Source organism: Lycorma delicatula, chromosome 7 (genome assembly GCF_047948215.1).
Source record: "Lycorma delicatula isolate Av1 chromosome 7, ASM4794821v1, whole genome shotgun sequence".
Lineage (NCBI taxonomy): Eukaryota > Metazoa > Arthropoda > Insecta > Hemiptera > Fulgoridae > Lycorma > Lycorma delicatula.
In genome coordinates this window covers 71,442,184-71,467,518 of record NC_134461.1, presented here as the reverse complement: position 1 = coordinate 71,467,518, position 25,335 = coordinate 71,442,184, and the positions used below count along the sequence as shown (strand labels likewise).

At 29.8% G+C, this 25,335-nt stretch overlaps 1 protein-coding gene across 4 annotated transcripts in view; it reads right to left on the bottom strand.

Annotated features, from left to right (window-relative positions):
* The window catches only part of LOC142328035 (uncharacterized), a 460,868-nt gene that overhangs the window by 16,894 nt on the left and 418,639 nt on the right, over positions 1-25,335 (bottom strand). For 3 of the 4 annotated variants that reach the window (XM_075371480.1, XM_075371482.1, XM_075371481.1), the window contains exon 3: positions 4,139-4,304. In XM_075371480.1, coding sequence (XP_075227595.1) covers positions 4,139-4,304 — 166 coding nt within the window. The remainder of the gene's footprint in view (positions 1-4,138; positions 4,305-25,335) is intronic. The other variant, XM_075371483.1, reaches the window with a different exon arrangement.

The following is a 25,335-nucleotide window of genomic DNA, read 5'->3' as shown; positions in this document are numbered from 1 at the left end:
TTCTCGTAATCTGTTTACCTTTGAGATTGGTATTGGTTGATTTATTTTTAAATTTCTAGTTATCGTGTCCCAGCCCCATCAGAGCGTATCTGTGTTTGTCGACTTATAAAGTCCGAATAAGCAAATATTCCAGTCTTTCACCGACGTATTGGTGTGTGTCGACATTCACCGTAGAATATCGACGTTTTATCATTTCGGTCTTTCACGGTAATATACACAATTTGTGTACTCTTTAAAAATTTAACAAGCTTAATATTGGGCGATATTTTGGAAACATAAGTTGAAGAACTTCATATGTATTATGTAATTTCGAATTTTAAAATCAATTTATAAATAAAATAATTTGGGCGTTTTTGTTTTCTTTTTTATTTGAGCAGCTAGTTTGGACAAAAGAAAGAAAATGGTTAATCAGTGCTGAAAAACTGTTTATGTACTTACATTTACATGTAAAAAGTCCATTAAAATTATCAAAATTAGTATAGATACTGTTATATATATGGGTGTTATATACTGTTATATATATGGGTATAGATGGGTGTTTGTTAAAAATAAGTTTGTTTATTCTGTCTATAAATACTAAAAAGCTTGTATGTTAAGATGTTTAATTTAAAACAAATTTTAATTCTACGTATAATGTTTTGATCATATTACAGATTTATGAGATGAATCTATGATTAATGAAAGAACTTGTAAAATAAAATCTCTCTGCTTCATAAATAACCACTTACTTTTTTTATTTTGTTTTGTATGTTAAAAGTTAAAAAGTGAAGAAAAGTTAATCTATCCAATTTTTGTTGGGAAGGTCCCGACTCGTTTTTTCAGGATGAGTGTACTTATCCCTCTCCTCGTAAAGCCTCTTTGTTCATTTCCTTAACCGCCGGCTACGTCTAACATTTTAATGAAAACTTAACATTTTATACACCTATGAACCATGGTTCGTATATAATAATAATATTATTAATAATAATAGTAATAATACATAAAGAATAAAATTTTCATGATTTTACTTTTTTCAATCTCAGTTACCTTGTTAAAGTTTTATAATACTATAATGTGTAACATTACAATGGTCTTTTCTTTTTATAATAAACGCAATACTAGGATAAAATCCCAATTTTTTAAAGCAAAATGCCTACAAATTTTCTTTAATAGACTGTTTTGGTTTAATTTACCCTTCCATGCATTAAATGTATTATAAGTTAAATTTTTATTGCTATATCTTTGAATTATACAGACCTGTTATTCACATGACTAATCTAGAATGTGGAAATCGATTGTAATCTTATGATTACACCTTGTTTGATATGCTAATTGTATAATTTGAATCGTTTCTAATCCGTTCTAACAATCTTGTTCTTGGAATTAACATTTTTGCAGATGAATTCCAGTTACGTCCTATGCAGTTGCTGAGAAATTTCTAAAAAAAATTTCAATCATCAACTGTAATAAGCTTTAATATATTTCTTCTTTCACTAACTCACTTCTTAACTTCTAAATTTTCCCTACTTTGTCTTCTTCCTATTTTTTTTCAGATTCGTTCATTATTTCACATGATTCTAATCGTTTTTTATTTAAAAATATATTCGTGTTTTCACCTCATGTAGTACCGCGCTCCATACCAAAACATTTACTCTTCTTCTATCGTGAATCCATAGATTCACGTGTTATGATTCTCTTTTTCAAGATTTTCTTAGTTGTTTAATCACAGTTTTAATTTATCTATTTTTCGGATTACATAAAAGTTCCGAGTCATTTAATAATTAAAAACATAAATAGTAGTGAAGACACAAACAGTTGGTAAGAGGATTATGATACTTTCAGAACAGTAAGTTGGTAACCCTGTGATGATTTGTGATCAGGTGTTTGAGTGAAATTGTTTTGTTTATAACCTCAAAATTTCATTTTATGATGACAAGTCCTCTTAAAGTTAAACTATCAGTTGAACAACGTGAAGTGATCTGTTTTTTTTCTTTCCGAAGGTGAATAACCGGTTAACATTTATCCTTGTATGACCAAACAATACGGATAAGTTGTATGAGCCGCAGAAAGTGGATAAAAATATGTAAAGATGGTTGAAATTCACTGACTGACGAACACCGTTCTGGATTCCAATTGGAGTATCAACTGAGCACTTGAAACTCGTACAGATTCTCTCATCAAAGATAACTGACGTATTGAACTTGAAATATACGAGTAAATGAAGGTAAAGTTCATAACGTTATCACCAACAAGCTCAAATATCGTAAAACAATCGCATGATGGGTTCCAAGAGAATTGAGAAATCACTCGTCAAGGAGACGAGACTTCGCACGTCCACTCAGCTGAAACAACGGTATAAGCAGGAAGATAATGCTTTTTTGTACAGCATTCTAATCCGTGGTGAGATATGAATTCACCATTTTGAACTGGAGTCAAAAATACAGAGCTTAAATTTGAAACACACGAGTTCACATGTCAAAATAAAATTTCGAACTCGATATCATGAGGAAAAATCATTATGACAGTCTTTTGAGATTAGTATTGTTTTGAGAAGGTCTGGTTTTTTTTTTCAATTTTCAAGAATATCAGGGAATAGTGCAAACTATTATGACCTGCTTATCAACAAAGTGAAGACTGGGATTGTTGAAAAAACGCCCTGGATCTCAGCCAAAGTTATTATTCTGTTTCAAATAACGTCAGGCCTAATATACTTCAAGCAACTCGTAAAACCTTTAACTAATTGCATCGGAAAGTCTGTTTTATCCCCCATACAGTTATGAATTGGCCCCATTGGATTTCCGTTTTTTTTTGTTTTTTTTTTTTGGTTCAAGGAGGTGCTACGTAGTAAGGAGTTTAATGGTAATGACGACGTCAAAGAAAATGTGCTAAATTGACTCCGACCATAAAGACAAAGATTTCTTTTTAGGAGGCATAAATAAACTGACTCAGAGGTGGAAAAGTGTTTTAATGTTGCTGGAATTGAAAAGTGATAAAAATCGTTTAAATAAAACATTTTAGCTCCAGAACAATTTTTTTTTAACCTCTGGGACCACCTTTAGATATTGCTTCAGAGGATGAGATGTATGATTTGTAGCGTATATAAAAATGCCATCCCTGACCGGGTTTCAAACTCGGGACTTCCGGATAAAAGGTCTAGACGCTACCACTCGCGCCACGGAGGCCGGCTTCCAGAACAATTTAAGTCTTTAATCATTAAATGACCCTCGTACATGCTGTGTTTGTTTTTGTCCAATTTAAACGTTTTCATCATTATTTCTTTGTTTATTATCATTTTTTTCATTTATCTGTGTTAATTTTTATTTAAATTTTCACCCATTTTATTAAGATGTGGCCTATAAGTATGTTTTATCTATATTTTTTCAAATGCTTCTTTCTTCATCAGTTTACCGCAACACCTTTTCATTTGTCACTTTGTCCACCCATCTGATTTTTAACATTCTCCTATAGCACCATATTTCAAAAGCTTCTAATCTTTTCTCCTCAGGTACTCCGATCGTCCAAGTTTCACTTGTATATAAAGCTACGCTGCAAACATATACTTTTAAAACCGTTTTCCTGATATTTAAATTAGTTTGTAATGTATGCAAACTATATTTCTCATTGAAAGCTCGTTTCCCTTATGTTACTGAACATTTTATATCGCTCCTGCTTCGCCCATGTTTTGTAATTTTACTTCCTAAATAACAATATTGTTCTACCTCTATAGTCTTTTCTCGCCCTATTTTTATGTTCGGTGGTTCATCTAGTTTATTTCTACTAGATGAAACATGATTACAGTTGATAATTTTAGTTGTCGAAAGAAATGTCTTTCTTTCGACAACTAAAATAGGTTCAATAAAGAAACTAGTTTCTTTATTTTAGTTGTTTACCTTTATGAACAAATTAGATAAAAACTGGTACAGGGAAATTTATGAATGCATTTAAAAGTAATTATGAAAATTTATTTCAATTTTAATTTTTTTCAGTGTTACATTAACAGAACACCTCATAAAAGCTAATTGAAAACGATGCTAACTACTTTCACAGAATTCGGGTTTATTTTTTTAATTAGTATTTATCTTTTAATACAGATTTTATTTAATGTTACACATAAAATCGGTCTTAAATATTTATAGAATACATTAAGTTATGTACTAACCAAATCGTGTAACGTGGCCATGTTACACCTAGGCTATCTGTCACTAAAGTAGAGCCGGTGTACTGAGGCGCATCATTTCCTCTTTTAGCTGCTGCTTTAGGCCATGATGGAAAGTAATCACCAATACCATCAAAGACAGATTCATGAAAACCTCTTGCATCCACTTCTGAAACAAACAAAAAAAAGTTCTCCAATTACATTCACATTTTTTTTTTATTGAAAGACAGCACATTAAAAAATCCCTCAATCCGGCACACCGGATTGAGGAGGTAGATTTCACCGGTGCTAAGTAGGAGATAAAAAAGTTTCCACCTTAAAGTTAAGAAAAATTTCAAATTTACTTAATACGACAATGGTAGCAAATGCAAAAACGTTTCACATGTTTAGCACACGACAAGTCCATCTTACGATTCCAGCAAAATTTTGGTCACCTCTTGCCGTAAGAGTTAATCATATCAAAAATTGTTTCAGACAAAAGTTTTAGGTAATGTTTCGAGGACTAACGACCACTTTAAACCGATTCGATTCTTACCTATTAAGGAAGGTATGATTTTTTTTTGTCTTCGAAACCTCATTTTTTCCACCCCCTGGGCTAATGGTTTGTGATATCAAAAAACTTTATTTATATGAGATGTAGGGCCTTATCCAAAGAATCATAGGAACTTTAAACGAATTCGAGGTTTTATTTAATGAAAAAGTTATAACGATATTTTTTTTTCTCGAAAAAGCCACTTCATTTCCAGCCTTACGGTCCGATTTTGGCCGTTAACGAATTCGACCGAGATTTTGGGTAAAGTTTTTTAGGGAACAATTTGAAAGTGATTGGCGCATAATTACGGAACTTATCGTGTCCACAAGAAAGTGAAATATATAAATGTATATAAACTTTTGAGCTGATGGTGGTTTTGGGGTCTGGGAGATCTGAAACGCGAAAATATGTCGAAATTTTGCGGAAGTCGAATCATGGTACCCATTACAATAGGTTTATCTTATGAAAACATTAGATTGTCCAAAAATATAATGAATTAAACTATTATGTAATTTTGGGGGTTTATCCGATTACAACCCCATAAAATTGGATAATTCATTAGGTTTGAAAAATAGATATATTATATAAAATTAAAAACAATAATTTATTTTTAATTATTAAAGAGATCTTTGACTGATTTTAAATAAAAGTCAATTTAAAATCATGACCTCGTTTATATTAGAGTAAACATTGGACCTTTAATTATTAAATATCCCGTCATTTAGTGATGCGTTGATATTAAAGTGTAAGTTGCCATATCCTATTTGTATTGTATTATAATATTAAATTTAAACGCATTTAATATTAAATTTGAAAATTTAAACACGTATATTATTCGTATTTTTTTTTTAATTTTGTTTTTATAAGATAGGAATTTTTAATATTATTACGTTCTATTAAATGAAATATTTCATCTCTTTAATTTTTAAATAGCAAATGTAATAATATTTTTTATTACTTTTGACCGGAACACTCACTCATATATAATTCTATTTTGTAATCTGTTGACATTAGAATACAAACAACAAGTATATATATATATATATATATATATATATGTGTGTATATGTAACCTTTTACTTCAGGGTTATCTTTTTTTTCTGTTTAGCTTCCGGAACTACTGTAAGGTATTATTTCAAATAATGAATAAGGATGATATGTATGAATGTAAATGAAGTGTAGTCTTGTACAGTCTCAGATCGACCAATCCTGAGATGTGCGGTTAATTGAATCTCAACCACCGAAGAACACTGATATCCACTATCTAGTATTCAAATCCGTAAAAATGATGTTCTTGCCTTTGCTTGGATTTGAACCTTAGAACTCTCGACTTCGAAATCAGATGATTTGCGATGACGAGTTAACCACTAGACCAACCCGATAGGTTTACCAATTAAGCCTGCTGCTCTTCAAGATCAGCGAAATCGAATTGTTGCAGCAGTGAATTCAATAACCAGGAACCAGTTACCAATAAAAATAATTTGGGACTAATTAAAATAATTGTTATTTATAAATCTCGATTTTTACATCCTTGTACGAAGTAAAGGAATTATTGTGATCGCGAAAAACTTTTGTTTTCAGATTTCAACGGAAATTTTCATTTGACCATCCCCGAATCCATTTTTATTTTCTATTTTTTTATTTCTTTTATTTACGGCGTGACGTCTTTACTTACGTATGTGCGTATGTATCTCGCATAACTCAAAAACGATTAGAATTTTGAAATTTTGGATTTAGGACTGTTGTAATATCTGATTGTGCATCTCCACTTTTGATTGCAATAGACTTGACTAAAAGTTTAAAAAAAAGTCTAAAATCCAAATGTTTTGGAGTTTTTCTTAACTGCATCAATAACCCCTCATTGAGAGCTTTTTAACGATGTATCATAAGTGGTACTTTTCATTAGTTCTTGAGTTATAGCAAAATAAAATTTTAATTAATGAAATATTTTGCTCATACAAAAGGAAGGTACATCTGTTGGAATCCGATTTCATTGCCTTTTTTTTTTTTAAATGAATAGTGCATAAAATTTTATTTCGCTAACAACCTCTTGATTTTTTTTTTCATTATTATTATTAAATTATTATTTAGATTTTAGATAACAGATTTAATAAACAATTTTAAAATCGGTTCTACAGAAATTTCTCGGGATTCTGACAATATTTCACTAACTGGTACCGAATTTAACAATGTTACCTCATGGAAAAATGGATAATGTTGTTTCCCTTAAAAGAAAACATTTCAATTACATCTGGATAATTAATATAAAATCAATTTGATGATATAGAAGAAAATTAAATAAATTGAAATCGGGCATCACCTTATTCGGCTGTCTTTAGTGATGCAGACTGGATATTATACAGTCTGGCAATTTTATGTTTGTTTTAAGGCATACTTTTTGAGTTCATCATCAACAATTTCAGTAATATCAAAGTTGTTATCAGTCATTTTGAATAAATAAGGATCATTTTGTTCATAATAAAATGGTTGCGATTTATCTGATAGAACATTATTCAACAAAAAAGATATTTAATGATTTACTAATGATTAAAAACATTTAATTTAAGTTACATTTTCGAATTTTCAAAGTTATTTATTTTGTAAAAGATGTTATTTAGTACATATATATACCACATTATAGTAAAATAAATCCGTCTGATTTTAAGATATACATATTCTACTGAAAACATCATAAAATAGAGGGGAAATAAAGCGAGATGGGGCCTTTATCTTCATATGAAGTTTTGTATTTATTGTATTTGTATTTATTAAATGTCACAGTTCGTTAAGTTTTGTATATTATCACAGTTACTTAAGTTTGGCATCACCTCTTAGGACATGCCGTATAATTATTGGCCGGGGGGAAAAAATGGTGGACAGAGGGAAAATGAAGCGAGAAAAGGGATTTGTCCCCATGAACTTTTTTTTTCTTATTTGATGTTCTGAATCTTTCCTTTAAGTTTGGCCATCACTTCCCGGGACGTCTTCTCGGGAAATAGGAACCAAGAAAATAAAATATATAGGCACTGTGATACCCTCTTGTCTGATGGGTTAAATTTTATCCTCTTTAGGCAACAAGTTTTCGAGATTTCAGGGAAAAACTATTTAAAAATAATAATAATCCTTCCATCCCTTTCTTTATCCTGTTTAGCGTCCGGTAACTACTGTTCAGATAATACTTCAGAGGATGATATGTATGAGTGTAAATGAAGTGTATGAAGTGAAGTCTTGTACATTCTCAGTTCGACCATTCCTGAGATGTGTGATTAATTGAAACCCAACTACCGAAGAACACCGGTATCCACGATCTAGTATTCAAGTCCGTGTAAAAATAGCTGGCTTTAGTAGGACTTGAACGCTGAAACTCTCGACTTCCAAATCAGCTGATTTGGGAAGACGCGTTCACCACTAGACCAACCCGGTGGGTAATCCTCCCATCCCTAATTCCGATTAACTTAACTATTTGGAATTTTAAGTATCTTCATAAGAATTTCCATTGTACTAAGATTCAATTTTTTACAACCAGTATGTAAAAAGAAAATAATTCAAAATGGAGTAAAAAATCCCTCTCCATTTATAATTTTTCCCAAACTTTATTACCACCAATAACAGCATATGTAGAAATTGTTTAAGCCATTTTTAAAGAATTTATATTGATTTTTGAAATATTAATCAAAATATAAACGTAGTAAGTTATTTTTATAAAAGTTTCTTTGTGTGTATAAATATTCCATTTTTTTAAACAAGTTATGAGAGTATTATGTAAATGAGAGAATTATAAGAGTAAATATATTACGATATATATTTCTTAATATATTTATTATTTATATATAATAAAAATAAATAAATAATAAATAATTTAATAAAATAATATTTTAATAATTTTATATTATAATAATTATTTTTAATAATTTTTTTATTTAATAAAATAAATAATTTTTTTACATTTTTTTATATTTATTTATTTTTTTTTTCATTTATATATATATAAATATATATGTACATTTTTCATATTCGAGTCGTACGGTTCATCAAATGGAGAAAAAAAGTTGTCAAAAAAACAAAATTCGAGGTATTTTTTAAAAGTATTCTTTATTACTAATTTAATTTAACTCAAATACAATGTTTTCACGCTTATTTTTTCCCCCATTTTCATTTCACTGTTAGGTTAGAGGTCATGTTTAGAACTGTAATCGTAGTTCGTTGACTTCGTCACTTCATACCGACGAAGTTCTAACGAATTCCGTGATTATAACACTACACATAATTACATTTTCTCAACTAATTTTCGTACAAGTTTAGCTATTACATTTGATTTTAAAGTTGATCAATTTTTAATATCATCCTCATATTTATTTCCTTGAATTGATTTTTTTTTTTAATTTCTATATTACTGTTATATATATCTGTTTTTTTTTTGTTTTAAACTAGAAATTTATCTTTAAAAGCTATCACGAAATGATTTTTTTTATACAAATTGAAATAAGGTACTAATTTTTATGTAAAAGATAAGTCGATAATAATCTAATTATTTAATTTACAGAGCAATAAATATTTATCTAAACTACATTCTTTACGTGAAAATAAAGTATTAAAAAAGGAAATATTTACTTCATTTGACCTGTGCAACAAATGTTTTAATACTTACATATATTTTCCTGAAAGTATACTGAGGTACTTGCGTAAACATTGTAATTTATACAAGTATAAACGGGGTGGTGTTTTATAGTTGGTTACAAAGACTACAAATTAGAAATAAATAAAAAGAGAAATAGTGTGAAAATATTCTGAAACAATGTTCAACTAGGGAAATACAATTCGTATTTAAATAAATGGCATAGTGTAAAACAAAGCAATACTAACAAACATGTCTTGTTATCTGCATAAAAAACTGGCACAGGTGCGTGTGTGTGTATATATATATATATCTTTATTATCATTTAAGTGTTTCAGAATTTTTTATCAAGTTTTATTATTCATTTTTTAATCTGAAAATATAATACAATGTCATAGGTTATGTATTGTCTTGTTTAAGTCTAAATTACTGAATTTTATAAAATTTTAGACAAATATTTTATTACCATTAAATAAAATAATGAAAAACAACATAGCATGTTTGGTATATTCTAAAAAGGTTAACTAATCTGTTTATTCGTTATTATTATTTTTCTTTTTTAGGTATGTATATTTAAAAATTATAGTACTGAAGATATTGTTCTGCATTTAATAGGTTAGAAAATTTACATATATATTGTTACTAAATTATTTATTTTTAATTTTTATAACAGCACAAAGTTGCTTCTAGCCCTGCTCGTTGTTTCTTTATTCTGATTGGCTATCATTTATAGCAGTATCACACCAACCCGTTCTGCTCTGCTTTCCTGTTATTGGCATTTTATTTTTTCTATTTAATAACACCCTTATTATAGTTACTGAGATAAATATTTTATAACACTTTCTTGGATGTAGTTCAGTCTGTCTCATCATTTAACCTGCCTGTATCCCCGCTTCTATAATGTTTCAGTAATAATTTATTTCTGGTAATTAAGTGTTCATAATTTCTCTTCAAGTTAAAGCGTCATTAAAAAAATTATTAAAATTGTATATTTTATTTATTTATTTTTTTAATTTTGCAAAATAACGTTAAATTTTCCTTAAATAAAACGTAATATAAAATATATATTTGTAATATATATATATATATATATACGTAAAATGTATTATATAAATATACAACATAAAAATACAATATAAATATTTAATACAATACAATATTTTACATATAAATATACAATATATATGTAAATTGTATAATATATATATGTAATATATATATATATATATATATATATATATATATATATATATATATGTATGTAAAATGTATTATATAAATATACAACATAAAAATACAATATAAATATTTAATACAATACAATATTTTACATATAAATATACAATATATATGTAAATTGTATTATATAAATAATATAATATTAGAAAAATATTTGTTTCTGTTATATTAAGTATATGTTTCTTCAGTTTGTATTGTAAAAAAATATCATACATTAAAATAAGTGTGTTCGTTTCTTTATCTTCGACTAATTATTTAGGAAAACAAAATTTATCTTTTTTTTTTAGAGAAAAAAAAAACAGAAAGTTTACTCTAGTAAGTGATTTTCAAGTTCAGTATTTACTAAAGAATAATTTAAATGATAAATACAACTAGTTTTACCTTTTAAAATTGAAATATTCGTCAAATTTTGATGTTTTATTTTTAATGCAAATCATTAAGGTCTATGATTATTAAGTTGAAGGATCGAAGTTTTTTCTTCTTTTTTTTCGCAGTTTTAAATTTTCAATTTGTTCCAATCTGCCGGAACTATAAATAAATTTGAATACAAAAAAAATGATATGCAGAGAGAAATTTCCGTTGAAATTCCTCAAAGAATAAGCATATATTTTACACAGTATACATAAATATAAATAAGTAAATACATACAAAGATGAGTCCAAAGTACACTGATCAAGTTCAGAACATAAAAAGCAATGAAAACGCCAGAGAGTAGTCTTATCAATCACACAAAAAAAATCAAACGAAAAAACAGTGAAACAAACAAAAATAAGTAGCGAAACGAAATGAAAACTTTTGACTGTGCACAACTCGTTAGGGTAGCTGACTCAAACCTCAGACAACTTACAGATCTATTATATGCAGTCGCTATAGGGCATAACGTCCTCGCTGTTTCCACGAGGGTAAGCGTGAGCCATTTTACATATTTGTTCATTCTCGTTTAGTATCTTGTACCGAATGCCGTATCTTTCCTCTAACGGTTGGCAGACCCAGATATATTTCAGTATTTTTCGCAAACCACAGCGCTTCTCTTATATTTCTCTAGTTTGTTCTGAAATCCGCTTACCATTTCGATTTTACTCTCGCTTGTCGTACACACAGTTACAAATCGTAAGTCCAAATCGGTTTCAGGGCCGCTCAGTATATAGTAATTACTTGTTAGATAGTGGTAGTTGTGACCCCTGCTTAGCAACCAGGACATCTTCGTGAAATTAGTAGTGGTAAGCTGCGACCTTTTCTCCCTAACATGGATTTTCTATGCCAGACGGCGATCCAGATTCAATCTAAGGATCGAAGAATTAAAACATTTTCTTGTTTAAGTTCGTTAAAGATGAATTTTTTGTTGGACAATGTATTTCATAATACTTACTTTACTTTTTCGTGTCCGAGCGGTGAGACATTAAAACCTTTGCGACCAGTATTGTGCCACCGAAACACCAGAAGCATTTCCTTGCCACAGATCTTCTAGTGTGCATTTGGTTGGGCAGAGGGTGCATTTTAGGAGATGTTCAGAGTCCTGAATCTCACCGCACTCGCAGTTCAGGTCGTTAGGCTCTATTTGACGCCATCTAACGCGGTTAACTCTGGTTGGTGCAACCCCAGTTCGAAGCCGGTTTAAACTCACCCACGTTTGCCAAGTCCAGGTCATGACCTGGAGGTGTTGAAGCCCTTTTTGGGAACCATGGAGGGGGCTCGATAGATGTAGAGTTCAAAAATCCCTTTCTCGATTTCAGTCTCGGAGGGGGTGGTTGCTCCATCTGGTACATTGTATGTCGTGTATCGAAAGATTGTCTGAACCGTCCAATGTACTCGGCTTCAGCTCGACGTATTCCAGGTTCCTCCATGTCTGCCGCTCGGTGGAACTTTTCAATAAGAGTGGGTTTCATACATCCCGTTATTAAACGACAGGTCTCGTTCAGCGCTATATCAACCTTTTTGTTGTGTGTTGATCTGTTCCACACAGGACATGCATATTCGCCTGTTGAATAGCACAAAGCTCTAGCTGTCGTCGACAGGACGGTTGGCTTAGCACCCCATTTACTGCTTTGGAGTTTCCTCAGGAGATTGTTCCTCGTATTTACTTTCAACATTGTGCTTTGACAGTGAGCCCTATACGTAAGTGATCTGTCTAATATAACTCCAAGGTACTTTGGCGCTTCTGAGTGTTCCAGCTTCTGATCGTTCCATGTAATACTCAAACGTCTTTTTGCTTCCCTGGTTTTCAGATGGTACGCGCATACAATTGTTTTCGCAGGATTTGGCTTTAAGAAGTTTGTTTTATAATACTCAGTTAAACCATTTAGGGCTGCGGTAAGTCTCTTCTCAACTTCTGGAAAAGTTCGATCTTGAACAGCCAAGGCAAGGTCGTCCGCATACAGGAAATGCTCGGCCTCAGGGAAGATAGGTTGATCGTTGGTATACAGGTTGAAAAGTAAGGGTGATAGCACACCGCCCTGAGGCAGTCCATTCCTCTGGTTTCTCCTGCGACTTTTCTTTCCTTTGAAGCTAACATAAAAACGCCTGTTCTGTAGTAATGATTCTACTGTTTTAGCTAGTTGGTGATCCCCTGTTGATATAAGTATTTTTTGTAGAAGCAGTCTGTGGTTTACTGTGTCGTAAGCCGCCGATAAGTCGGCGTATGCAACGCCTGTGATAACAAATTTCATAATAATTTATTAAATTTCGTAATAAATTAATGATATTTTTATTATATTTTTGTTATGTAATAAGGGAAAAAACAAGATATTTTTAAAACATAATTTACCTTAATTTCTAGCAGTTATTGAAAAAAAAAAAAATAATAAAATTCAAAAATAATCAAGAAAAGAACTTGTGTAATGAATTTCACTGTTTTCTATTAGTGTACGTAATAACTATTTAAATTCAAGCTATTTCTTTGTTGATGATTACTATGTAATTATTAAAATGATAATGATTAGAAAAACGAAAGTAAAACTTCCACTCTCGCTAGTGGATGACACTTGCAAAAAAAAATGCTGCATTCCAAAATCTACTACAAATGAAAATCTATTTATTTAGCGTATGGCACCAAAACATAACATCAATTACAGTCAAAATTAAAAACAAAGATTTAACAAACTAATATATGCTACTGATTCTGGAGTCGCCATCAGGGAATCTTCAGGATTCCCTTCATAAGCTGTCCTAGGGCAAACTTCTGTGATGTGTCTGACAGTTGAATTATAATTCAATAACAAGTCTGTTAAATTTTTTTTTTTTAAATCAGTAAGTATATGCAACTTTCAAATGTCAACGTTTGATCGTCATCGTGTCCTTATTTCCTCTCAAATAAGAACAATAACTGAGCAATACCTTTGTGTTTATGAAATGATCGTAGTTCAAAATAACCGTCATAATTTTACGTTTTGCGTAAAAAACACTCTTTTACATATTAATGTCGCATATAAAAGAATATGGAGAAACATAAAATGAAATAACATAAATTTATTACTAACACAGCTTATGAGTTTAAGTAAAAACCACTAACCCTAGACAGGAACACTATCCCAGGAGAACAAACGCAAAAAAAAATAACACTATCCCAAAACGGAATACTCGTGACGCACTCTTGGCTTGTACGCTCAATTATTACCGCAAACTCAATTCAAATGCGATCGCACTTTCCCGCATTTATCGAACGCTGTTCTAAAATTTCCTAATCCTCGCAGTATTTACACTTTCAGGTTTAGGGTTTGACTAGATGTTACAAAGGATTGTAATCCAAACCCTCATCAATTTTCACATCTCCCTAATATTTCGAGGATAAAGCTATTGTTTAAAAATAATGTTATTTCATTCTCTAGGAGCCGTATTAAAATAACTTTTTTTAACATACGTTAATTAAATTAAAAAAAGATTATTTTTTTGAGATTATAGACCTCAAAAATTGGATGTACAGAATGCAAAACTCGGGTTCTTTGTGGTAAAGCGAATTTCTAATAAAATATTTTAAGTGAAGTTGTTTTAATTTGTTACAATAGTATGTTTTTTTAACTGTTTATTACGAAGTTATAATAGATAAAATCAGTTGACTTTTAACCAGGCGGTAAATATAATTAAATTTGACGATTTCGATACTTGTTATAAGATACAAACTACTAAATTCCAAAATGGATTTAAAATAAAGTTGTTTTTAGAGTTTTTTCATTATTTTTAATTATTAATGTTGTTAGTATTTTCAATAAACTCATCCTTTTTATAATTTTTTTATTTACGAAATATTAAAGATTTTATCTGGAGATTAATCTTTATATTTGCCATAAAATTATTCTTAATATTTACTTAAAGGCAATATTTCTTTTTTTTTCTTTAATAGTAGAATTTACTATAATTTAACCTTTATTATAATATTTTGATGATAAAAAATATGACTTAATTAAAAAAGGAAAAATTATAGTAATTTGTTACTAGGCATATAACTTATATAATAAATAAGTTTCTTAGATTAATCGTATATACTTGTAAAAATATTCTTTATTGTAAAGTTTTATGAGATTATATATTTCAACTATTTTAATATAACAAACCATATATATATATATATATATATATAACATGATACTTTTGTAAATGGAGAACTCTTTTTGTAGTATTCTAAATTGCTTGTTTTGTAGCTTCTTTAAGCTGAGAAGAAGAAGAGTCTAACGACGTCGACAACCCCCCCCCCCCCTTTGAAACTGTATAAAATACATTCTCCTCTTTTTTTCTTATATTCCCGGTTTATCCCCTTCTCCATTGTTAATGTATAGCTCTTTCCTAGATGGGTCTGGGATTTTAAAAGATGGTTAAGTGGCTGGGAATAAATTATATACTGCAACGTTCGTTGGTTATTGGATGGTCCTTGAAGTTTATGCAAATTAGTTTAAAAAAATATGTATATTATTAATAATAAAAATAATATTCATTTTAAATTCATGTAACTAATAAAAACTTGCTTAATATGTGTAAAGTGGCGTGAAGCTTAAATAAAACTTGAAAGAAATTATCTTTTGTGTTGCTATACAGTATATAAGGTGAATCAAAAGGGAACATGTACTTTTTTATTCCAGAATATGTATGTCTTTCTTACTAAGTCCTGTTGAAAATGAAAGGGAAATATCAAATTTATTTTAAATAATTAATTAAAAAACAGACAACTGATTTTTATCTTTAGTATAATTATATATTTCAACTAGATTATTTATATATAGGGTGGAAACGGCATTTATTTCAAAATTGATGGATTATTAGGAAGTAGAAACAAGTGTGGATTTACAAAGATATAAAAATTGTTACTTTATGGCGTGTTTAAAATATTTTCCCTCTATCTTGGATCCGCCATATTGAATCAAACTTCTTTTTTTAAATAAGAAGGTGGAAATGTGATACATGATTTTAATGTAACATTTTTCGAGAAAAACAATGATGGAAAAACTTTTTCTCGATATATGCTTTCGTGCATTTATTGAAAGCACGAAAGCTTTTGACAAATTTGATTGCTTATAAGCGATAAAATTTGCTAAAAATCTTGATAGTAATAAAACGAGGTAAAATGCCCCGTAGTAATTTTTTTGTTTTGTATTAACTTCAGGATTTCATTTAGAAATAAACTTTGAAAGGTTAATGTAGGAATGACTAGTCTAAATACTAATAATAACACTACAATAATAATGATAAAGAACGGTGACGCGTTTATCTCGGAGGAGGAATTGTTACGTGACATGAGGAAGACTGCTGGGGATTCGATCACTATTGATGTCCTCTCCCTGCGGGCGTCGTATGGGGAAACTAAGGTGGCGACGGTGGTGGTCCCGCTATTGCTGGCCGAGGAACTGCTAAAGGTTGGGCGACTTCGTGTATAGGATGAGAATCTTGTTGGGTTTTGAGGAGGTCCGCCGAGGAACGATGCTATCGGTGCTGGGACATAGGACACCGGGCAGGGTCCTGCAGCAGCTCCGACAAAAGGGAGCGGTTTTTTTATTGTGGAGCTGAGGAAACATCCGGAAGGACTGCCTGCCAAACGGAGGCTAAATGTTCGTTATGCAACACTCGCAGGCATTCACTTGGGCGTCGGGATTGTAGAGCCAGCAGCAAATTATGAGTCCCGTCGCCTTTGCTTGTGGAGGGCCTAAGTCTGGGACAACCCCGTCCAGTATGGGTGGGTCGCTTAGGTGTCTCACTCTCGTTGATTGGACGGGGACTCCCTTGTAACTTCAACATGGGGGGACAATGTAAGACCATAGTCCCGATGAGGGATCCCTTTGGGGTTCCCCATTTGAGGCTTGGCGACAAGACTGAAGTCCCGGTGGGGATCCCTTGGGGTCCCATCATTAGAGGCATGGTGTCTGATTAAAAGACCAGGTCCCGGCTACCTGGAGAGAACTTTAGTTCCCGAGGAGGTAGTTTGAGGTGATGGCACCCTCTGCAGTTGAGTACATGCTTAATTGCGAATACAATTTCGGCGGGGGGGATAAACTAATGATGTACTCAAAGAAAAAAATAATAAAATAAAATAAAAATAATAGTACGCGATAACTAATAATATGCAACATTACAAAAAAATTAAATGGCTATATAGTTTAATTATCACAATATTTATTTTATAAAATTTACTTAAATGTTTCAGTCCTAAATTATTTAATAGAACAAATTCTGACTAAAATCTCATTCATTCGTTTTTCAGTTCCCTTTAATCCAAGTTTCCTCGGGTTGGAGCCTTCTAAAAAATTTTTCTACCTTCCTCGATTCATGAACCATTTTACACCTGCGTGAAAAGCCCATAAAGAGTTTTTAAAAGATATTCTACCTTGTCTAACAATTAATTTTTTTTTGGTCTGTTGCTTCTTTGGATCTTTTTTAACCACCCATTTTCTAATTACTTGTCATTTTTTTTAGTAATAGTTATTTAGTGTAGAATGATTATTTTGGAAAATTAGAAATAATAGTTTTTTACATCATATTGAAAATGTTCATAACAAAAAAAAACAAAACATTATTACGTTAAGGATTAAAAAGACATGTTAAATAAAAATATCATTAAATATTTTGTCCCCTTACAGTCAGCGTACAGAAAAATAGCAAGAAAATAATAAGTCTGCACTTTTTCTAACGAGCAGCATAATCTATAACAACAGCTGTAGCCTATTATAAAATGTAATCGTAACCATACTTCCACTACGCAACCAACTACGCATACTATTCATTACGCAACATTTAACGAAATAGTTATTTTAAATGATTTTTTCTTCCCCGGCGAATATAGCTAGAATAGCTAAAGTGAAAAGTATGGTGAAAATTAAAGGGAAAAGTATGGTGATCGAATCAAAAATGGGGTACCGAGTTTTTTTCCAAATCTTTACTTTTTAGGGTCCAACTAGTTCATCTAGACAAAAAAAAAAAACAAAAAAAAACATTGTATCTGAATATATGTAAATGCGTACGTATATGTGTTGTATGGGTTTTGGCCTTATGTTTCGGAATTGAGCAATTCGTTTAGGGTATGGGATCTCGATTTTCTTCACAGCCATTTTAGAGAAAACTTAAAAGTTTGTTAAAGTAATTTCGTTACCTGCAATGTTTATATAAATAAAAAATTTCAAAGTATCAACCCCACCTATTAAAGTTGAAAAATACTATTTTCGAAATTCAGAATTTTTCTTGTGTTTATATAAAGATATTACATATCTATTAATTCGTAAGTATTTTTTCGTTTGTTATTATTGTTTAATGGATTTCATCAATTTTTATTTTAAAAGAATTAAATGAGAGGTGATTTTCAATTTTTTATAATCATTTTTAATTTGTAGAGGGATTTTTTCTGTTGGTTTATAATTATATTTTCTGATAATTTGAGTGAAAGATTTAAAAAAAAAATTAAATGATTTCATGAATAATTTGAAGTTGTTCATTTATATATATATAATAAGCTGATCTGGGATCCGCTTTCTGGACCCCCAATGCCTTAGTTATCCTTACGGTTGGGAGAATATTAAATATTTTACCTATCATTAAATAAAAAATAATTACATTTTAGTTCAATATATCTCTGTTGCCATGGTGACAAAAATATAATGAAGAAAAGCTATAATTTATTTGTTTAAAGAATATCTTTAATATCTAAACCCCCAAAGGAACTGAAGCTTCGATCTATATATTAAATCCATATCTGGTATAACACAAATGTATCCTCAGAATTTGAAAGTAATTGGCCGTTTGGTTCTCGCGTATGTAAATAAATTGTATATGTAATTATATATATATTATATATATATATAATGTTTCTAAAATGGTGGGCTGGCTATACTTTTTCGGGTAAAATATTTTTTTTTGTTCTATCTCTTCGAAATTCAGAATTTTTCGTAAGTTTATATTTTATATGTAGGGCTATCAAAAAATGTCTGCAATTTGTTTAAAATTATAGACCACAAACTTAAACTGCAGAAAAGTTTTTTGAATTTTTTTTTTAGCCTTTACTGGAGGTCGTATTAGATTTAGAGAAAACTTAGTTAATCAAATCCTAATCAAAATCCTTTACTTAAGCTTATCCTATGTATGAATATTTTTAAAAATATTTTTTCTTTAAATTTAAATTCTTAAATTTAAAGTTTCTTTTATCTAAATTCATCTTTTTTTTTAAACTCTTTAAATTTATTCCGTCTTCTAAAAAATGTATATTCTTTTTTTGTTTATTGCTCTAACTCTTTTAATTTGTATTATTAATTGTCGAGAAAGTCAATCCAATACTTTGCCACCTATTTTTATTTTTTATAGGAGCTCTTCATTCTCAACATAACCATAGTTACTTTATACACATGTTCGCATTCAGTTAAAAAAATTAGTTTAAAAAATTTTTTAAAAACAAATCATTTAACTTTTACAAACCCTAATAATGTTTTACTTGAATTATCTCTGTTGATTAGAAAACCGCTATTCAATCATACCAAATTGAGAAAAATTACTTTTTTAATTTTGAATAAAATATGATTATTTAAGCCCTATTTTATGATAGCCTATATTTCGGTTAGTGATACGATGAATTCATCGTAAATGTTTTATTAAAATTTATTCAACCAATCAACGTGTCGCTTAAAAACAGATCAATCATAGTAATCAACTTCAATAATTACCTGTATACTAAAATCAGTGCATAAAATTTACGTACATAATCTAGCAGTTTAAATTGCATAAAATCTCCATTTATCAGTGAATACTAGAAACTTTGTAACCAAATAAAATTTTAAAGCTTATATGTAGATCTACGTCTACTCAGATTAAAGTAGGATTGTTTTAATAATCTTAGACACAGACCCAGAGTTAAACAGTACCATTGTGCTGTTAAAGTGTTACAAACGCCTTTGCAACACCAAACATCAACTGTACTCAACCTATAACGTAATTGGAATGGTATTGTTCAGTGAGACACATCTTGTTAAATTAAACTTTGTATGGAATTCGGTTGTCATTAATGTAATTAAACTGTTATCTAGAAGAGGTTCCCTACATTTTATTTAACATGTCAGATACGGGTTAAAAAACGTAATTTTAATTTCCTATTTTCAGTTTAGCGAATTTTTTTTTTCTGAATAATGATTTAATGTCTGTGATTTGTTTAATTTCATACATAACGAAGGAAAATATTAATGTGAAAACTTTCAAGATGTATTTGTTAAATCAGCAGAATGATCTTTATCACTTGGCATTTCGTTTAAACCAGTTTCAAAAATATTGTGTGTGTGTTTGCGTGTTCACGCGCAATTTTATTGCAATTTTTCCCAATAAAATGTCTTTACCAGCTATGAATTTAATAATACTGTGGAAATGATTTTGGTCGTGTTTCTTTATATCATTTCGAATAAATCTTTTCAACATTTTCCAAGGTTGATGGGCTCCTGTTCGAAATACATGGTTTACTGTTTCGTATTATTATTCAAGTTATAATTACTAATTTTATCAAGTACATTTATCTATGTTGTCTACGTACTCATTCTTTAGGGTTTGAAAATAATGGAAAAATTACTGTTCAAATTAAAAAATTAATTTACAAAAGAAAAATATAATAAATTATAAAATAATGTACATATATTAATTTTTAGTCAGCAAGTCCACTTCACCGGTACGAAAATACTTCCTTTGACATATAAGTATATGGATGATTTATTTACTTGTATGTCTCTCTTTTTCCTGTTTGCCTCCGGAAAATTACCGTTCAGGTATTACTTCAGAGGATGAATGAGGATGATATGTATGAGTGTAAATGAAGTGTAGTCTTGTACAGTCTCAGTTCGACTATTCCTAAGATGTATGGTTAATTGAAACCCAACCACCAAAGAACACCGCTATCCACGATCTAGTATTCAAATCCGTATAAAATAACTGGCTTTACTAGGACTTGAACGCTGGAACTCTCGACTTATAAATCAGCTGAAATGGGGAACTCGTTCACCACTAGACCAACTCGGTGGGTTCACTTGTATGTCTAATAAAATGATACCTTATTCATGTGATTCCTCTAACCGAACTTGACATATAAATTTTTATATAAAAATAAAATGGCAGACAGCGGGAGAACGTAGGAGAAATTGCTATTTTTTCCGTCTTGGTAATAAAGTTTTAAAATTAGTAAAAAATCATAACTTAAATACCTTCGCAAATTACAAAATGGCGATCATGTTTATTTTTCAATCCGTTATATCTCGGTAAATATCAAAATTTATGTTGCTACTAAAATATTAAGCCTTTTATTTTGAACAAAATGACATTTTATTTTTTTAAATCTGTTAACAAATAGCAGAGTTATGGCAAAAAATTGATGTAATTTTGTGTCTTTTTTCATGTCCTCCACTTTTCAGTTCGGTTAAATATTGTTTTTATTTATTGTTAATTCTAATATTGTAAATTAGTATCAAATTAAGTAATAATTTTCTCACAATAAGTACCTGAAAAGAAAAGATTAGAACTTTTTAAAAAGTGATAGTATAGGAGAATGTTAAAAATCAGATGGGTGTATGAAGTTACAAATGAAGAGGTATTGCGGCAAATTGATAAAGAAAGAAGCATTGGGAAAAATACAGCTAACAAAAGAAAAATGTGGATTAATTCAGTTTTGATCGCGCACGATCTTTTTTTACAGCACAGTTTGTAGTCTTCGTTTTTTGAGAGAGCTGTTTTGCGTATTTTTTTCAAATATTTTATGAAGGTTTTTACAAGATATTTTCATTTATTTTTTTCGTATCAATTTTTATTTTTACTTCAAAAATAAATTTCCTGTGAGTTGTACCTGTTTTTTTTTATGGAGAATACAAGCTCATAATAACACGATTTAATCAATAATAGATAAAATTAAAAATTAAAAATTTGAAGTTTATTAATTTGGTTAAAACTAAGGGATCTAGACTGGGAGGTCGTTTAAAGTAAAGAATTGTGACACCTCCCATAAGTTGGTGAGTAATATCTATAATGCATAACTCTTATAATCAGATTACAGTCAGACATTTCCTTATCTGACATTTGGTTTTTACACTAACGTTTAAGAAACACTAAAAATTTTAAATAAAATCTAATATTAATAAAATATTTATATTATTAATTATTTATAATCTCACTTCTAAATCGACTAGCCATTCCCAAAAGTTGTAAATATTTTTGGAATATTAATTTGAAGGTAATCAGATTAATTAACCAAAATGTTTTAAAATATTTTCATATAATTTTTATAGAATTTTATTATTTACGAAATAGAAAAATGCGTGTATTTTTCAAATTATATTTAAGAAATTATTGATTATAAAAAGTTCAGCACCAATTTTTAAGGTGTTAAATTAATTATCATTACATTATTTTAGAGTAATTTAACTGTATCATTAAATATTACTTTTAAGCTATCTATTTTTTTTTACCTTCACTAGATTAGCATTAAATCTTGAAATAACCTTAAAGATTTTTATTTCCATGTTAAATATTTCATTTATTCTACACGAGAGTAGTTTAGATTCAATCTGTCACTTTCAGTTTTCTATAAAATTATTGACTGGAAAAATAAACGGATGAAATAAGAAAAATATAATCTTGAATTAGCAATTCCCCTTTTAACATCAACATTCATAATACTAAAATTTTATTAAAATAAACTTGACATTTAATTTTAAAAAAAGTTTTCTTTTTTTTAGATTTAAGATAATCTTTTGAGTTATAAACAATAGTTGATTTTCCAGCAGCGGTTATTTATTCTTGTACAGTGATAAATTAAAAAAAACATTTTAAAAAGTTGAAAATATTAATATTTTTAAAGCTTGATTGGCACCCGCCAACCATAATATCGCCCTCAAAAATTGTTTTGAACCACTTGCATTACTACTATTCTTAGAAAGAAGTTAAAAAAAATTAATTAAAAAACATGAAATAAATAAAGGACAGTTTTTTTTTGAGATTTTTGTGGAAGGGGGAAATTTTGGGACAGTTTTTTTCATAAATTTTAAGTTAAGCATGCATGTATGTACTGAACTTAAAACAAAGTAGTATTATGTTTGTAAAAGTTTTAGGTAATTGATCATAGAGAACTGTCTACCTTCCCTCGGATATATTGACCGCAATATGTTACCAACAAATTACCTCATACAGACGAGTATCTGTACAAAATCGGTCTATCAATCAAAAGTTATTAAGGTTCAAACCCGCCAACACACTTACATACTCATGAACATTACCAGTTTTTTTTTGTCTGGGTCATGAAACATCGAGAAATGCAAAAAAAAATACCCATACTTTATTTTTTGACTGATTACCATATTTTCCTTTTTGCAGCATAGTTCTAGAGCTATGATGGTAGTAATGTAAATTTATAATTTATTTAAAAATTAATTATCGGCTACAAGTCAGGCAATAATAGTTCAACCCTATTTAAAAAAAAAAAATTAGACTTCGAATGAACAATGTCTTGCCCACTATTACTAAGTTAAAGTTAAAGCTATTACTAAGTTAAAAAAAGATGGTACACCAATATATAATACGAAAGGTAAAGTCGATAGATGGGTGGAATATATTGAAGAGTTATACGGAGGAAATGAATTAGAAAATGGTGTTATAGAGGAAGAAGAGGAAGTTGAGGAGGATGAAATGGGAGAAACAATACTGAGATCTGAATTTAAGAGAACATTAAAAGATTTAAATGGCAAAAAGGCTCCTGGAATAGACGGAATACCTGTTGAATTACTGCGCAGTGCAGGTGAGGAAGCGATTGATAGATTATACAAACTGGTGTGTAATATTTATGAAAAAGGGGAATTTCCATCAGACTTCAAAAAAAGTGTTATAGTCATGATACCAAAGAAAGCAGGGGAGATAAATGTGAAGAATACAGAACAATTAGTTTAACTAGTCATGCATCAAAAATCTTAACTAGAATTCTATACAGAAGAATTGAGAGGAGAGTGGAGAAGACCAACTAGGCAGATTAGGAGAAGACCAATTTGGTTTCAGGAAAAGTATAGAGACAAGGGAAGCAATTTTAGGCCTCAGATTAATAGTAGAAGAAAGATTAAAGAAAAACAAACCAACATACTTGGCGTTTATAGACCTAGAAAAGGCATTCTATAACGTAGACTGGAATAAAATGTTCAGCATTTTAAAAAAGTTAGGGTTCAAATACAGAGATAGAAGAACAATTGCTAACATGTACAGGAACCAAACAGCAACAGTAATAATTAAAGAACATAAGAAAGAAGCCGTAATAAGAAAGGGAGTCCGACAAGGATGTTCCCTATGCCCGTTACTTTTTAATCTTTACAAGGATCTAGCAGTTATTGATGTTAAAGAACAATTTAGATTCGGAGTAACAATACAAGGTGAAAAGATAACGATGCTACGATTTGCTGATGATATAGTAATTCTAGCCGAGAGTAAAATGGATTTAGAAGAAACAATGAACGGCATAGATGAAGTCCTACGCAAGAACTATCGCATGAAAATAAACAAGAAGAAAACAAAAGTAATGAAATGTAAAAGAAATAACAAAGATGGACAACAAATAATGTGAAAATAGGAGTAGAAAAGATTATGGAGGTAGAAGAATTTTGTTATTTGGGAAGTAGAATTACTAAAGATGGACGAAGCAGGAGCGATATAAAATGCCTAATAGCACAAGCGAAACGAGCCTTCAGTAATAAATATGATTTGTTTACATCAAAAATTAATTTAAATGTCAGGAAAAGATTTTTGAAAGTGTATGTTTGGAGTGTCGCTTTATATGGAAGTGAAGCTTGGACAATCGGAGTATTTGAGAAGAAAAGATTAGAAGCTTTTGAAATGTTGTGCTATAGGAGAATGTTAAAAATCAGATGGGTGGATAAAGTGACAAATGAAGAGGTTTTGCGACAAATAGATGAAGAAAGAAGCATTTGGAAAAATATAGTTAAAAGAAGAGACAGACTTATAGGCCACATACTAAGGCATCCTGGAATAGTCGCTTTAATATTGGAAGGACAGGTAGAAGGAAAATATTGTGTAGGCAGGCCACGTTTGGAATATGTAAAACAAATTGTTAGGGATGTATGATGTAGAGGGTATACTGAAATGAAACGACTAGCACTAGATAGGGAATCTTGGAGAGCTGCATCAAACCAGTTAAATGACTGAAGACAAAAAAAAAAACTAAGTTAAATCTTTGTGTTACTTAAATTAAATTTTGTAAATGTGTAATATATTTAAACAGAACAAGTTAAAGTTACATTTTTAAAGTTTAAAACCCAGACTATTGTGTGTTTCATAAATATTAAATAAAAATCTTTCTATTTTCGTTTATAAATAACAATATAGTTTTCT